The sequence below is a fragment of the Sceloporus occidentalis genome, unplaced genomic scaffold (assembly GCF_023333645.1).
Source record: "Sceloporus occidentalis isolate IW3139 unplaced genomic scaffold, rSceOcc1.0.p SCAF_58, whole genome shotgun sequence".
Lineage (NCBI taxonomy): Eukaryota > Metazoa > Chordata > Lepidosauria > Squamata > Phrynosomatidae > Sceloporus > Sceloporus occidentalis.
In genome coordinates this window covers 3,920,609-3,938,805 of record NW_028317038.1, presented here as the reverse complement: position 1 = coordinate 3,938,805, position 18,197 = coordinate 3,920,609, and the positions used below count along the sequence as shown (strand labels likewise).

Sequence of the window (18,197 nt, the reverse complement as noted above, 5' to 3'; positions counted from 1 at the left end):
CATAATCCCTCCCCTTACTGGCAGCTCTCATGCATTGCAACCCCCAATGCAAGTCTATCGAGTCTTGCTTAGTGATCACAGTGTGATTAGTGCAGGGGTATGTGTGAAATAATGCTTCTTCCTTTTCCCGAGTGGAAAAAGTAAAAAAAAAAAGCTACCAAAAATAAAAAAGGTGAGCTGTGATGTCATTGTGATTGTTGTCTTGATGCAAAATAAATTTGGGGCAAAGCAGATATCTCCCTAATGGACCAGACTATGCCCATACTTCTCAGCATTAATTCTGATCAAATCCCAACTCCATTTGTAGAAATGCAGCACCAAAAAACTGCAAGGCACTTTCACCATGCTTCATTATTGCCTGGAAACATTTTTGTACCATTCTCCAGCCCTTCTGAGAACAAACTGCCTTCTGCTACCACCAAATATTTACCATTTCCATGCTATCCAGCAAATATTTAATATGTTTAAAGGTGAACACACACCCAGTTTTAATTGCTGGGTGTGCACCTCATTCGGTTTATGCCTATTTAAACCCCTGTTTTCCTTGTAGTCCTTGCCCATGCATGAGCAATCTTTAGCCTCTGGGTGTTATTCCCTTGTTATTACCTTGTCCTGAGCCCCGCACTGGTTTGCAGTTCCTTGCCTTAACCATAACTTATCCTGTTGTACTGTTATCATTCGATCCTGAACCTTGTAAAAGAACCCCTGCTTGGTCTTGATCTTCATACCTGCCTTATCAGTGTGTAATGAGTCCTGCTCCCAACTCTGGGATTTTTTCATATTCTTCTGCACTAGGTTCCTGCGCCATGGTTTGCCCATTAAGTGATACAAGTTCTGCATTGCGGATCCTTATCCTGACACCTATACCTGGCCTGACTATAAATGTAACTACAATTAAAATAGTGACTTTTTTTGTTTACCGCTCGAATATAGGCCTCACCTTTAAAGAAGAAATATTTTTAAAGAAAACATTAGTGGAACGGTAAAACAGTATTTTGTCTAATGAATGAAGAGGCATACAGATATTTTAACATTTTTGGGATGTATCAGTTTGTCAGTATATGTTACATACAGACAGAAAACCAATAGCCATTTTAAGGTCCCCCCTTAATTCATAATGCACCTCTGCTCCCCAGATATGCCACTCTGCCCTTGGTATACTTTATGCCCCCAGATATGCAACTCTGACACCCCAGATATGCTTTATGCCCCCTAGAAATGGCCACCTACCCCCTAGAAATGACCACCTGCCAACCCAGATATGCTTTATGTCCACTAGAAATGGCCATCTGCCCCCTAGATATGCTTTATGCCCCCTAGAAGTGCCACTCTGCCCCCCTGATATCCCACTCTGCTTCCTAGAAGTGCCACCACCCAACTTACCAATGCACCCCCAGACTCCCTGGTGCCTAGCGGGGCCGGCCGGTGAACGTCTGCGCGATACGCGTAGGCAACCTCCACTTCTATGGTGGAGCACCGGAAGGTTATGTCATTGGGAGACACGAACTGCGCATCCCTGTGCAAAACCCCGAATTCTTTTTTTTTTTTATTTCCATACCTGTCAGTACCAAATCTTGGCCCGCAGATGTATTACTTCTCATCCTGTCTGCAGAAGACCATACCTCTGCCTCCAGTTAATCATGCATGTATGATTACGCACATTGTGCCTTTTCAGTTTGACACACACATATAAAGCAGTATGCAGTTTGCATCTTTTATGTATAACACAATATGCATTTTTTACCAATTTAGGGTATTTATGCTCTGTCTAGTCATTATCTCATTGCCCATTCAGTAAGTTACATTTCCGTAAAGTGAGTGCATACTTTTGTCCATAGACTTCTGTGTACTAAATTTTGGCTTCGTTAAGATCCCTTATAGCCTAAAACTAGCCAGAAAGGTTAGCTAAGAAATGATCTTCTGCTTTGGCACCTCACTTTAGATATCTCTGTGGCTGCTGGGAAAAAAGAAGGTGTTGCATTTGAAGGTACAGATAAAGCTAGTAGTTTTCCTCCTGACTGCAAGTCCATCCTAGGAAACCAATAGAAAACTATGCAGTGAATATAATTAAAAAATGTGCCAATTCAGATTACAGGTTAATGAGGGCAATCCAGACATTAGTAAATCGAACCCCTTTGTGACAATGGCTGATTTTACTTGTTGTACGCTTTGTGACAATGTCTGTTTTAGCATTTCTGCTCGTGTCTTCTTTTCCGTTTACTGAACCCACAACAGTTATATATTTGTTTTTTTCAGGACTAGTCCTGGTATATATTACTGTCACACAACACCCCAATATGTGTTCATTATATCTACTGAGTACAGTGATACCACCCATGCATGAGTTTGCCTGGCTATTTTGTGGCAAAAGGGATGCATTTGGGGCATGCACATTTTCCAGTGTTGAACTTTGCGATTTGGTGATCCATTGCCCATGCCCTATTTGGTTTATCTTTGAGCCTGGTCAATTCAGTGTGCACTATAAAACCATATATAGGGGTATTTCAAATGCTGGTATTTTAACTCTTCCCATGCAGTAATTCTACCACCAGCCTTTGTCAAAGTTTGCAGTAGTATTTTTTTGTGTGTGTTTTTCCCACACACGTTATAATTCAGGTATGAATTTACAGCTCACTGTCACACAACACCCCAACATGTGTTGAGTATAGTGATACCCCGCATGCATGGGTTTGTCGGGTTGTTTGGGGGCTAAAAGGCCACATTTGGGTAGGGTGACCACACATCCCAGATTGCCTGGGACAGTCCCGGAATGGGGCAGTCTCAGTCCGGGACAATGCATAGCTTCTATCACCTAGCGCCAGCGAAAGTGCGGGCATCAGCGGAGGTTGTCTACGCGCATCGCGCATACCTTCCCCCGGCTTCCAGAGAGGATAACTTTTTTTGTTCCATATCTTTATTTTATGCATTAGAAGGTCTGATTTTAGTAAATGATCCGAACAATCCACACCTACCATGTTTTATTATAATCCCTTTTTTTCAGGCTTATTACCACACCTTTGCAACTGGCACAGTTGTGTCATTATGAATGGTTCTTTTATCTCAGACTTTTGAACCCCCCCCTTTAAGATGGAAAACTACTATTTGCCCTTACAGTCCCACAGCCCAAGTGTCAAAACATACAAATGTAAACAGAGAAAAACAGGGCACCCTTTTTTCAGAACAGAGCAAATTAGGTGCCAAACGGTTTTTCGCCTTTCCTGTAAATGCTGTGGATCTAGGCTGATAAAGTCAACTACCCCTCCCCCTCATATGCTCAGATCACCTAGTAATCACTGGTACTTTCACATATTTTATAAAATGTTACCCAGTATCTGGCACATTGAGGACAATTTTTATTGAATTTAATTAGGGATACACATACATACATCATGAGAGTTGTAAACCTATATCAGCTTCTCTTGGTGATGGGTGTTTAGGGAATTATATTTGGGTTGTTTGGCTAGGCACTTTGTGTTGTCATTGAAGCCCATAAAGCACATCAATGATTTGTACCTTTAAGACAATGCAGTGGTACAGCAAATATGGTTAGTTGCCATGTGGCACCATTTTATATGCCATTTGATAATGGCATATTAAGCATTGTTTGTGCCCAAATTTGTTTAAACCCATGTGCACATGGAATTAGTATGCATACATATGGGAGATGTTTTGGCCAAAATTCTGCAGCGGAGGAAAATTGGCACATTAACCCAGGGGAGGGCTGGCAGCCTAAGGCCTGGGGGGCAAGTCAAGTGAAGTGGCCCGTTGTGCCACGAATCAGCCCACCATACATGGCCATCTTTTTCTGAACGCATATTCATTATAAAAATACAAATATAATTCAAATGTGGTTCAACATAAGTAAATTTAATAGCAACAAAGGATGGTAAAAAAAAAAGCAAAACCTAATGTCCCCCTGATGCTCAGCCAGTTAAATGCCCCCCATGATACTGGCTGAGGATTATGGGAAGTAAAGTACACAACAGCAGGAAAATTGTAAAGGCTAATATGAGTACCCTACTAGGATCATACCTTAAAGTGGGCTGATTGGGGACAGAGCTGACACTGAAGAGCTGAATTGGGACAGCAATGACATGGGGGTCGAAAGGGGACAGAGGTGACACTGGGAGGGGCTGATTGGGGATAGAGGCGACACTGGGGAGCTGAATGGGGGCAGCAATGACATGGGGGGCTGATTGGGGACAGAAGTGACACTGGGGACACACTTACATACACCTATTTTTTTGTTTTTAACGAATACAAAAAAAATATATAGCTTGTACAAAAATAAATTGGTTTACTAACCTTCTACTTCCACTTTTGGGGGTTTCGTCTAGACCTCCATCCCCTGGTAGCAACAGACTGTTTTCTATGTATACAGGATGTCAGTGACACGACATCCGGTGCTCCAGGAGCTTTCACCCCTCACGCTGCTCCCATCCCTATGCGGCCATCAGATTGCTGGAAAACTGATCTAAACGGCCGCTGGGTGCTGATGCCGCCGGCCGGCGCTGCTTTAATACTTTTTTTTTTTCATTTAATAGCCGATCCGGCTTGCCATATTAAATTTTACAAAAAAAGTATTAAAGTAGCGCCGACCGGCGGCATCAGCACCCAGCGGCCGTTTAGATTAGATTTCGGGCGGCCTGGGGGGCAATTGCCCCCCTGCCCAGCCCACCCCTGCATTAACCTCAATTTTACAGCAAGACAGGAGGCTCATATTTGCATAACTTCCTTTACTCTAACCGACTAGCAGCAAAGAAAAGGTTAACAAAAAAAAACTTAAGAGAACCAATAACAGAACAGCATAGGATTACATAAACTACCAGCATCCCCCTCTTCTTCCTCTTTCTTTGCTGCTCACTGACAGGTCAGTAAGTTCCTATTGCCCAGGCTTGGTAGATCACTATTATTATTATTATTATTACTAGATTATAATAATTTTATTATTATCATCATTTTAAATTATTTTATATTATTATATGTTATTTTTTTGTATCAACACCGTTTATTGACAAAGCAGATAATAAAATGACAGTGGACATATCAAGTATATCGGTACAAAGCAAGTCAAAAGTAACATGAGTACACAGTTTCACAGGAGCATATAAGTATGGGTCACATAGCGCCAGAGAATACATCGAAAACTGCAATAGGCAGAGGTAAAGAAACCGAGCCACCATTATCTGTAACAACAATACAACCCAACAGCAATGCAGTGAGCATTAAAGTATCATTATAGCAATACACATGTTACAATGTTGTTAATCCAAAATAAACAGTGAGTGGAAAAAAAAAAAACAAAAACCAAACAAACAAAAGAACATAACCATGCTCCAAGGAAACAACACATCTGGAAACAAAATGTAGATTCGCGCAGACCCAAGGGCCCGAAAGCAGAAGACTAGGAGAATCCCGAGCGTAGCATCGATCCACCAGCCACATCGTGAGGCGGTCGCAGCTAGTGCGGAAAATAGAGGTCCAATATACGAGGAGAGGAGACGAAAGTCGACCATCGGAGCCATTTAAGCCCATTGGCATATTCACGGCCCTGAGCAGAGGCCACCAGGTCCTCCATGTGAGAGAGAAAGTTAACCCTCGCTACCCAAGCAGATAGTGGGGGGGGGGCGCAAGTTTTCCAGAATCGGGGGATAACGGCCTTCGCCGCCTGGAGCAGGTGTATGGCCAATGATTTTTTATAGGAGGTGAAGGAGGAGTGCGTGTGGTGTAAGAGGAGACCCTGGGGAGAGGCCACGCAGTCGGGATCTATAATATCCTGAATGACCTTCACTACAGCCTGCCAAAAGGGACGGATATCAGCGCAGTCCCACCATATGTGTCTATAGGTGCCATCCTCGACCCCGCATCTCCAGCAAAGAGGGGAAACCTGGGGGATAAAACGATGCAATTCAGCCGGAACTTTGTACCAGCGGGACAGGAGCTTGTAGTTACACTCCTGGACCAGACTGGCAATGGCACCTTTGTGAGTGAGCTGCAGTATTTTGTCCCAATCAGCATCAGACAAGGATATTTGTAAGTCCCGTTCCCACAGACTTAAATAAAAGGGCTTAGAGTGCCCATAGGCCTCCTGCAACAGAGCGTATAGCCGAGATAACAAATGAGCGGGTTCAGAACCCAACAGGCAAAGTTGCTCAAAGCCCGATAAAGGCCTAGTGAGCCGGGTGTCAGGCAATAAAGAAGAAATATAGTGCTTGAGCCCATGGTATGCTAAGGACAACTGGAAGGACGGTGCGCGAGGGTGTAAGAGGTCTGCAAGGGAGCGGAACGTGCCCGATATTATATGTTATTTTATACATTGTATATTTTGTCTATACTTGTCAGGAAACTGGGTCCATACAGACGACTGTAATGACCCAGCACGCCCAAAGATTATGTTCAGGAGGTATTGCGCAGTAGTGGAGTTGGACAGGGCCTGGTGAGGGCGACTGCACTCTCCCAGGTGGGCATCTAGGGTTGAGCAGCCACATACCAGCACCCTGACATAGCAGCTGATGATGTCCAGAACAAGGCAGAACTAAACTTGGCTGGATGTGGAAATCCGAACTAAACTTGGAGATATCCTGCAGGCACCCTGGAGCAGGCATGAGACATAGCACTGAAATCATGTGCAGAATGCTGGAGGCTGGGAGTATGGAAGCTAAGCAGAGTATATCATGGAAACATAGCAAGCAAGGCGGACAGAGCAAGGAACAGGGAGACCGAGCAAGGAACATAACCAGACAAGACATACATGATACAGGGCACAACAAAGGACAGGGAACAAGGCAAGGAACACAGGGGAAGGAGTGAGGAGCCGGAATCCTCGGACGCTTCTCCTTTAAGCAAGGATAGGACATCTTAACTGGGACAAGGGGAGAGGAGAGAGGAACCAGAATCCTCAGATGATTCAGGGAAGAAGGGCAAAGGTACATATGAGACAGACAAACATAAATACAGGAACTAGCCTAGGACTATATGATAACTATTGGAGATTCCGTCACATCATATGGCCATATACTACGCCAAAGTACTCCAATGACGGTGGGTCCTAAGGCTAAGCCCTGCATACGAAAGTACTGATAAACTAAACATTGAATCCAAACACAGAACCAAGAAGGACATACCTTTAGACTGCAGACTGAGACAAACAGAACAAATGCATGGGACACACCTTATAAAGGAAACAGGAGCTGAAGCAAAGAGCAGACTGGAATCAAGGAATCAGAGGTTTAGGACAGAGCATACAGAAATCCAGGAGTGGACCACAGCAAAACATGGGAACTGAGGCAAGGCAGGGAAAAACTGAGATCTGCAGCTCCGCAGTCTGGATGGACCCTGACAATACTTTGCATTGGTGGTTTCAGTATCTTTTCTTCTCCGCCCCACCCCACTCCTTTCTCCCCTTCCCCTTTTTCAGTGTTTTTGCCGTCTTTGTTTATTATGTCTTACCTTATGGCGTGTCTTTCTGCTATCTCATCCCTGCCGGCGGCCATCTTGCAGATGGTCTCAACTTGCGAGATCTCGCCGCCATGTTTGTTATTTTGAATTTACGGCAGCCATCTTTGTTAGTCCCCCAATTGACTTCATTTCAATTCGGCATCCATTTTCTCGGCCATGAGATCTCGGAATTGTGTGATTTCATGGGCCATCTTAGTTCCCATTATAGACGGCAGGCTGGTGTACTCAGTCTGCCGTTTCTCATGTTTTTTGTCATCGTGGGGCTTCGTTTTTTGCAATGGGTGAGTCCCGTGTTCTCTACTACCCTCTACCTTCAAAAGTATTTGCATTTGGGAACCTTGTTTTGCGCGTTAGCCCTGCTATATTTTCTACCTTACTGTTGCCTGCTAGGCTCTAGGTTTCTGTTCTGGCACCTTACAATTCATGTGGCATATTGCCTCCTATATACCAGGTTCCTTTTATTCAGGGTGAGCCTCTGATATAATACTAATATTACAGTGGATTTTGTTACAGGGTGAGCCCCTATTCACTTATCATGTCACAGCCAAGCGAAAATCCCCAGGAGGCTTTCCTGGCATGGCTTAAAACCAAGTTCTCCAGCTTCATGGAGTCTTTTCTTGCCAAAGTGTCAGCAGGTATCCCTGAAGCTAATCCCAACCAATCTGCTCCTGCCCCTACGGAGCCCACAAAGGATTAGTCAGATTCTGACTCTGATCACTCTAAGGGTGAGCCCCGACCCGCTAAACGCCTGTGGAAGGGTACTAGCGCTCCCGCGGGTAAAGGTAAAGGCCCTGCCAAACACATCAAAGTGACCCAAGCTCTGGCGACCCTTAGAGATTCCACTCTGCCCTCAGTGGATGATAGGCTATAAGAAGGGCCACTTTCACTCCTGGACGAATGGACGCGACTGGGCCCTGCACTCAGTCTGCCTGCTCCGTATGGATGCTCGTCTAGCCGAGCTGGGTTCAAAGGCGTTGGGCACTGCCGCTAAGGGCCTCCTCTTTGGGGACACATTCGTCAAGAAGTTGAATCGTCATGTTTCCGTCATGACGTTATAGAACAAGGAGAAAACCCTCATGAGGCGTGTATTTCAACATGAACCACGTTTTTCCGCCAGGGCTGGACAACCACAGGGTGTTTGTCATTATTTATATCGATGATATATTGATCTGTTCTGATACACTGGAAGAACCTCGCCACCACATGTACAAGGTCATAACTTGGCTACGCGAACATAGCTTGTACGAAACATTTGAGAAATGTGCCTTCAAGACCACCACGGTGCAATTCCTCGGTTTTCTCCTGACTCCCCAAGGCCTCCAGATGGACGATAGAAAGATACACGCTATCACCAAGTGGCCCTGCCTATCCAACAAGAAAGAGGTACAGTGCTTCCTTGGATTTGCAAACTTCTATCGTAAATTTATTTGTGACTTTTCCAAGGTGGTACAGCCTCTCACAGCGTTGACCAAGAAGGAGGGCAGATTCGTCTGGTCTACACAGGCTCAAGAAGCCTTTGATCACCTCAAACGCCTCTTCACCTCTGCGCGCATAATCTCTTTTCCGGATCCTTCCAGACCATACATCCTGGAGGTAGACGCCTCTGAATCCGCTATCGGAGCCATACTGTCCCAAAGACATGGTGCCCTGGACATTTTACACCCAGACACCTTCTTCTCCAAGAGGCTGTCACCTCCTGCGAGGAATTATGACGTAGGTGACTGGGAGTTGCTGGCCTTGAAATCTGCACTGGAGGAGTGGAGACATTACCTAGAAGGCGCTTCACACCCTATTTTGGACTAAACCGACCATCGTAACCTGGAGTACCTCCGCGCTGCCAAGCGCCTGAAGCTCTATCAAGTTCGCTGGGCTCTGTTCTTCAGTCGTTTCCACCTCAAAATAACCTTTCATCCTGGGTCAAAAAACGGCAAGGCCGATGCCCTTTCATGCACCGCTGATGAGACCAGGACTACCAGCGACACTCTAGAGACTATCCTTCACAAGGGCCATTTTTTTAGCTACGACCCAGTCTATATGGAAGAAGCTCTGCTACCACAGTGCACCAGAGAGATCCACTGCTACTCAAGACCTCATACGATGAGATGGTCTTCTCTACTTTCAAGAAAATATCTTTGTACCAGCTCCTGTGCGCCAAGAGATACTACGTCTACCCCACACCACATAAACAGCAGGTCATGGAGGTACGAGGAAGACTGAGGAGCTGCTTAGTCGTCCTATGCGACAGGACGTTTAAAGGTCCAATTGACATTCCATGGACTTCCCTTCAATATATTCAAAAGTTCCCTACATGTATACAATGTCATACACATATATGTATTTTGTAATTTTGTATACACAAGAACGCACATAATGCTCTAAATCCAATAAAATTTAACCTGTAACAAAAAAAAATACTGCTGACTTTTGGTAGTGGCAGAGACGGAAGGGGTGGAATTACCTAAACGGCTACCCATTGGGCATTTATTATGCCATTATTCACTGTGGTAAGTTAACATGTATCATGATTAGTATTTATATCCACATAATAGTAATATGATAGATCTACTCTGTATGTACTTAAAATAGTGTATATTGTCACTTTATACATCTGAGCATAATGTGTGATCAGTTTTTCAATAGATATGTGCATATTTTCTGTTAATCGCCACAAACACAAAAAAGGAAATTATGTTAACCTTCTGCATAAAGTTTCCCCCCTAAAAATAAAAATGAACAGGCGATATCTTCTTTCCAGATCATATAAGATTTCAGACCCCTACAACTTTTAACCCAGACTAGCTGTTTTTTTCCATTTTTTGGCATTATGACTTTTTAGCCTTCCTATGGAAACATTAAAATTCATTGAGACAGGAAAGTGGTAAATTCCCTGACTAAATTCAAAGGTCATAACACATCTTTCACTTTTACTCATTGGGAACTTCATTGCACTGTGTGGTTATATAGTGAAAAATACGAAATAATATGAGAAATATGTTTTGTTTCTTTTAGTGCCCTGCAGGACTGAGGCCAATGAAGGATGGAAGTGGCTGCTATGATTATTCTAAAGGAACTGATTGCTCAGATGGAGCCAATGGTGGCTGTGAACAACTTTGTGTACAGCAGATAATTCCTCTTCCACAGGAACCGAGCGAAAGTGCCATTTACATGTTCTGCGGGTGAGATAAATCAAAGTATTCATAAACTTAAGGAAGATGTCTCATTGACTGCAGATGAACATAGTTTTTGGAAGCACACAGACAAATGGGAACTGATCTGACAAAAAAATTAACCTACCGATTTTTTTTCTTTTGAAATATTAGTAGTGAAAAGCTAGAGAATGTGAAAACCTATGGGGTTAACATTAATATTTACATAAAAGAAGAGCACATTCTTCCCTAGAAGGGTGAGAGAAGAGAAACATTCAAATATGTCAAGGGATCCTAAGTCCTAGAGTGAAGTATTTTCTGATGAAAAGAGGAGTGCCAGAACTAGGGAGCATGTAAAGCAAGTGTCAGAGCACGGGTGATCAGGTTGGGTAGGAACCTCATTGCAGGGGATACATAGTAACATAGTAACATAGTTCATAAGGTTGAAAAAAGACCAAAGTCCATCAAGTTCAACCTATATACATATTGTGTCCCTACTGTGTTGATCCAGAGGAAGGCAAAAAAACCCTTATGAAGCAGATGCCAATTGCCCCACACCAGGGGGAAAATTCCTTCCCGACTCCAAATATGGCAATCAGAATAAATCCCTGGATCAACGTTCTGTCCCTATTAATCTAATATCCATAACTTGTAATATTATTGCTTTCAAGAAACACGTCCAGGCTCCTTTTGAACTCTTTTATTGAGTTTGCCATAACCACTTCCTCTGGCAGAGAGTTCCATAATCTCACCGCTCTTACTGTAAAGAACCCCCGTCTGTGCTGGTGTAGAAACCTTCTTTCCTCCAACCGTAGAGGATGTCCCCTTGTTATAGATACAGTCCTGGGTATAAATAGGTCCTGGGAGTGATCTCTGTACTGTCCCCTTATATATTTATACATAGTTATTAAATCCCCCCTAAGCCGTCTTTTTTCCAAACTAAATAACCCTAATTCTGATAATCTTTCTGGGTACTGTAGTCCTCCCATTCCCCTTATTACTCTGGTTGCCCGTCTTTGAACCCTCTCCAGCTCCACTATATCTTTCTTGTACACTGGTGCCCAGTACTGTACACAGTATTCCATGTGTGGTCTGACTAGTGACTTTTACAGTGGTAGAATTATTTCCTTGTCGTGGGCATCTATGCCCCTTTTGATGCACCCCATGATTTTATTTGCCTTAGCAGCAGCTGCCTGACACTGGTCGCTACAGGTAAATTTACTGTTAACTAAAACTCCTAAGTCCTTTTCCATGTCAGTCGTCCCCAGTGTTTTCCCATTTAATACATATTCCCAGCCTGGATTTTTCTTCCCCATGTGCATAACCTTACATTTATCTGTGTTGAACCTCATCTGCCACATCCCAGCCCAAGCCTCCAACCTATGCAGATCCATTTGTAATCGTGCACTGTCCTCTATTGTGTTAACCACGTTACAGAGCTTAGTATCGTCTGCAAAGATTGATACTTTACTATACAATCCCTCTACAAGGTCATTAATAAATATATTAAAAAGAATAGGACCCAAAACTGACCCCTGTGGTACCCCACTAGCAACAGTAACCCACTCAGAGTATGTACCATTAATAACCACCCTCTGTTTCCTATCACTGAGCCAGTTACTTACCCACATACACACATTCTCCCCCAGCCCAAGCATTCTCATTTTATGTACCAGCCTTTTATGTGGCACCGTATCAAATGCTTTGGAAAAATCAAGATATACGACATCCAGCGATTCACCCCGATCCAGTCTTGAGCTCACCTCCTCATAAAAGCTGATCAGGTTAGTTTGACAGGACCGATCCCTTGTAAACCCATGCTGATATGGAGTCATACACTTATTTTCATTGAGATACTCCAAAATAGCATCTCTTAGGAAACCCTCAAACAGTTTACACACAACAGAAGTTAAACTAACAGGCCTATAATTCCCCGGGTCACTTTTTGTCCCCTTTTTGAATATTGGCACAACATTTGCTATGCGCCAGTCCTGGGGAACAGACCCTGTCACTATAGAGTCCTTGAATATTAGAAATAGGGGTCTGTCTATTACATTACTTAACTCCCTTAGAACGCGGGGGTGAATGCCATCTGGACCTGGTGATTTGTCTATTTTGATTTTTTTTAGGCGGCACTGCACTTCTTCCTGGGTGTGCCCTGTCCAGTGGGCTTCCTGCCTTGTGCCCTGTCCAGTGGGCTTCCTGCCTTGTGCCCTTCCAGTGGGCTTCCTGCCTTGTGCCCTGTCCAGTGGGCTTCCTGCCTTGTGTCCTGTCCAATAGGCTTCCTGCCTTGTGTCCTGTCCAATAGGCTTCCTGCCTTGTGCCCTTCCAAGTGGGATTCCTACCTTGTGCCCTTCTAAGTGGGCTTCCTGTCATATGTCCGTTTTCTTGCTAAGAGACTGTTTAACCTGTATTTGCTTGTCCTGCCATAATATGCAATACATAGCATTACCTGGAATTCTGCCTGTGGTGTATACCTTTGTGCCTGTCTGTCTTATCATTTGGTTACCATGCATCGCTGTGCATTTTGGAGGATGGGAATTATCTCCCCTTATTATGCAAGGCTTATTCTTAATGTAATCCAGAATATTAGTCCAAGGGCAATGTGTTACTGTAAAGCAGATTTACCTCCTCCGTCGCGTTGCCGCCTGCAGGGACCCCGAGACGCAGCCCGCGCGGTCGGCTCCCTGCTTGTTCCGTTGCGGTGAGCTGCCGCCGGGTCCATCCTCCTTCGAGATGCGCGTCCTCGGTGAGTTCAAGGGATCTTGACGGGGCGCGCGCCTCCACGTCGTGAAACTAATGAATATTCATGTCACTCTTAAAGTGACATATATAATTTTTCCTCCTCCCCCTAATTAGGAGGGTAGGAGGATCTGTATTGTTGGAGGGATATTTAAACCCTCATTTGGCACTACACCCTTGCCTGTGATAGTGCCTTTTTGCCTTCACTAGCGTTTGTATCCTGCTTTATCTTTCCGGTATTGACTCCTGCTTGATCCTGACCTTCGTTGTTTTGCTGCCTGCCCTGACCTTTGCTTGTGACCCCGACTACTCTATTGCCTGATCCCTCAGATACTATTATTATTATTTTTTATTTTATGTTCCTGAGTTTTTGCACCCTTTACATTGCTCTCTGTGGTGAACGGCCCGAATCACCATTGCCCTGGTGGCAGAGCGTCCTCTCTCCACTAGGCGCCTTTTCTGCAGCGCGGATCCACAGCCCGTACCTCGGTCGTAACACAGATATTGCACTTGAGTGTAGGTTTGGGGCCCCCGGAGTGGAGGACTTGGAGAGTAGAGTGGGGCAGTGCTCTGCTCCACATTTTGGAGGTTGCTGGGAGGCTGCAGGTGAGGACTCCAGTTCCAGCCCCCTGGTTTACCTGCAAAACATAATTAATTACAGGTGCTGTTAAGTACTCCCCTGCCAAAAAGTAGGAAATATGTTGTTTTGCTTCCTGTGAAGAGGTAGGAAGCAGTTGAGAGAAGTTCAAATGTGAAGGTGATAATGCTGTTGGCATGTGGACAAGCCATCCAACTCAGTTAGTATATCATATTGTTGAGTTAGTGGTCAGTAGAACAAGGATTTTGTTTTTATTTATGATACCCTAATGTACTGTGCCAAATTTTGGAGTAGCAATGAAGCCAAGCCATTTTACCTTATCCAGCGTGCGGAGAATCTGGTTATTCTTGAATTATTATCCTAGATGATGGTCTTGGTTCCATATGGGCTTTTCAGATAGAAACATGAGGATCCAGAAGATTGCCACTTTTTCTTCCATCTTCCTTTCTGTACTTGGGATTGCTGAAATCCCTCAAGCCCACATGCATACTCATAAGGGAAAAGATATACATTAATTATGTTTGTATTTGTTTATAATTAATAATTATAATTAATTATGTTTGTACTTAAAGTACCAGTTTACTAAGTGCCAATAATTAGGAGTTTACCAAGGTAGTTCACCAAGGAAGGCAACAAGGAGTCTGGCAAGGAACGACAAAGAGGAACTTTGAAGCGCCCCTTCAATACTCCACTGAACTGAACTATACTACCATTCCATTCCCATCATTCACTATGTTCACAATGTTATTCTTTCTTTTCTCAGTTTCCTCTATTGTCAATATAACTTCTATCTCCGTCCAGCCACCAATACCTTCACTCCACTGCATTGCTTCCTTATTACTTTCTTCTCTCATTCCAGGCACTTTTCAACACCCTCTTTTTCCCACCTTCCCCTACTCCCAGCAATTTCTCAGCTCCCACAAGTCCTTTTTACCACCTTTTCTCTACTTTTAGCAGCTGGGGTTATTTCCCAAAATCCTGGGCCCCCTTAATTGCTCCCTTTATTCTGCCACTCAACGTTCAAGAAACCTCAAGAATCTTATTAACATACCCTGCCACTCTACCTGCCCTTCTTTTAGCTTTGCTCTCTGGAGTGCATGTTCCAACAAACAGCTATACACAACCTCTTGTCCCCTGCACTTTCCCAGTGGCCTCCACCTCACGCAGACTCCCAGACCTGATGACAAAATAAGATGGTGGTATAGGCTTCCTACTGTGACAGAATTGCACTTCTCAACCTATTCCCTCTGTTCCATCACTCTGGGAATTAAATTAAACTATATCTATTATAATCAGCAGAGATTTGTCAACTACACCCGAGATGCGCTCCAAGGACTTTCGGATCAATTGGAGGCCGCAACCCAGATGACTTTTCAGAATCGCATGGCACAGATATGATTCTGGCAGAAAAAGGCGGAGTCTGTCAAATAATCCAGAATGGAAAGAGCCTCAAAGTGATCCTCCACCTAATCCCCTGGCTCCAAATGCTGGCCCATCCATCCGACGTATGGTAACCATTGCCAACCCCTTTAATGCTCATGTACGATGATACTGTCACACACTGGGTAAGCAGGTTAGCGAGGGGCCTCGGTGCAGGGATAGGGTTGTCTGTTTGTACACTGCGATTCATGGTGCAAGGTAGACAGGCACACGGCAGACAGAAGTGAGGGACTGGAACTGGCAAGGCTGATGCTGAAATAGAAGCCCACCGGCAGGGCACACGACTGGAAGCTCACTGGCAGAGCACAGGACTGGACATGCTGCTGGAAGCCCTCAGGAGCAATACAGAATCAGGTACAAAAGGAAGCCAGGAATAATTCAGGAACAGGACCAGGGCAAAACAGTCCTATTACTACAAAAATTATTCTCAGTTATGTCCTCCTCACTGAGATCTGGAGCCTCGAAAGACATATTTTCCTCTCCTGTAAGTTCAGACACACTAGGCATTTCAAGATCATTAGGCCCAACGACAGGATTGAAAGGGTTAATGGAAGCACTGGGTTCACCCTCCTCCGATTCACCTCTAGTTTCCCCATGACTTTCATGTTCTGAGGCTTGCATATTTTGTTCATCAGCAACAGAGGACTCAGCTGGTTTAGGTGGCCTGAACCGGCAGAAAGAAATCCTGTGATCTATCCCCCCACAATAAAAGCATAAATTGCCCTGGTCCTGTTCCTGAATTATTCCTGGCTTCCTTTTGTACCTGATTCTGTATTGCTCCTGAGGGCTTCCAGCAGCATGTCCAGTCCTGTGCTCTGCCAGTGAGCTTCCAGTCGTGTGCCCTGCCGGTGGGCTTCTATTTCAGCATCAGCCTTGCCAGTTCCAGTCCCTCACTTCTGTCTGCTGTGTGCCTGTCTACCTTGCACCATGAATCGCAGTGTACAAACAGACAACCCTATCCCTGCACCGAGGCCCCTCGCTAACCTGCTTACCCAGTGTGTGACAGAATGCCAAGGCCATACTGAGGAGTCCGCAGGGATACCATCGGTGTTATTGATGCTGGCTGAGGGTATGCTGGTGTTGTGCAAGTCAGTTAAGTGCATGGTGGAGTGCAACACTAGGTATGCTAGTACCAGTAAGTCCAGGGCTGTGTCTGAACCTAAAAAGGTCCAAAGCAAAAGTTGTAAACGAGAACCCCTCACTAAAGCCGAAAAACAAAAGCGACAGGAGAGCCTTTATTGCCTACACTAGCGTTCCTGTACCTGATTTGACTTATTGTTGCCTGAAGTCTGCTTGAACCTGACCAACCGTTGTTTGCTGCCTGCCTTTACCTGAACTCAGTTTGTACCTGACTATCCGTTGTTTGCTGCCTGCCCTGACCTCTGCTCGTGACCCCGACTATCCGTGTTTGCTGCCAGTCCTGATCTCTGCTCGTGACCCCGACTATCCGATCCTATACCATCTGTTCCTGCATTACTCGTCATCACCGCTTGGGGCGCCTTTCCTTGTACTGCAGCGAGGATCTACAGCCTGAACCACCGCTAGTGACAGATACTGAGCCAAGCAGTTTTGCGCCTTCTTATGAAACAGCATTCGACTCGATAGTCACCCCCAACGGTAATCCCCGCCCCGTGTAGGGACATATAGATCCGAGGGACATGTCCAAGACCTGAAACCGGGATTTTATCCAATAGGGATAATTTGTCGCCACTGCAGGTGAAGAGGATGCGGGATTATGTCCGGTAGGATCTGTCAGGATTAGGGACAGTCGGCCATCGTATATTCAAGGGGGGACTGTTATGGAACCACTATATATCAGCAAGAAACGCTTATTGCTTTAATGAATATAAGCTGGCCTCGACCAATAAAGGGTTACACCTCACGCAGATACGTGGGAGATTATCTATGTTTTACTAACCACAAGCGCCATCCGGCTATATCTAGTTGCAGGAAAGTATCTAACATTTGCTTCTAACGGTTTTCTGCCTATTTCCGCATAGTTTCAGGATTAACCAATTAATAAGCTTTACGTAACCAGACGTCCCTCTTTCCGGGGACTATATAATCTATAATATAAACAAAATAAAGCAGAGTGATTTTGGACCTGACCCGGAGTGTGTTGTGTGTCTTATTTCTCTCTCCGTGCACGTACATTTATATTCATATAATTTGGAGCAGTTCAACAATTGAAGAAAGGCTTTATTGGAAAGCATCCAAAACACCACCTTCTTACGCATTGCTGTTATAAACCATCCCTCTGTTTCCACTAATATTTTTGACAATGTAGCCCCAACTACTATTCGCTCTTCTCAACGATCACGTTTTCAACCCTGGCACATGACAGTAACCTGACACCGTCAAACCGTCAGTGTCTCCCTCTCGAGTAACACTTCTTACCCCTTCTAGTACCCCTGCTGCCTAGAACTGAGAGAAAATATGGCCTTTAGCTTTATAATGCATATACAGGGTTAATTTGGCGATAATGAAAAAAGCAGTGGAAAAGTTTTTTTATCAACTTTTATATGTCATTCTATCAATACTAAATTACTTAAACAGTAAAACAAAGTCAGTGTCATGGCTAGAGGACCAGCAATGCAGGAACTTGGTATCATCCACTGTTTACAGGAGCAGAGTAGGATACAGGTAGCAATAGGCAAAAGAGTAGTCGTTACACGGAGCCGAGGTCAGGATAATCAAAAGACAAGCCAAGACCAAAAGCCAAAATCACGATGTTAGAAATGTAATAAGCACAGCCAACATGCACAAGGCACTATCACAGGCACTGATCTAGTGCAACAGCCAGGTTTAATTAG

General features: G+C 44.5%; 1 protein-coding gene across 1 annotated transcript in view; it reads left to right on the top strand.

Annotated features, from left to right (window-relative positions):
- Positions 1-18,197, top strand: part of LOC149287625 (astrotactin-2-like) — a 782,689-nt gene that overhangs the window by 196,938 nt on the left and 567,554 nt on the right. The window contains exon 13 of the mRNA XM_089492656.1: positions 10,468-10,634. Within this exon, the coding sequence (XP_089348782.1) occupies positions 10,468-10,634 (167 nt within the window). The remainder of the gene's footprint in view (positions 1-10,467; positions 10,635-18,197) is intronic.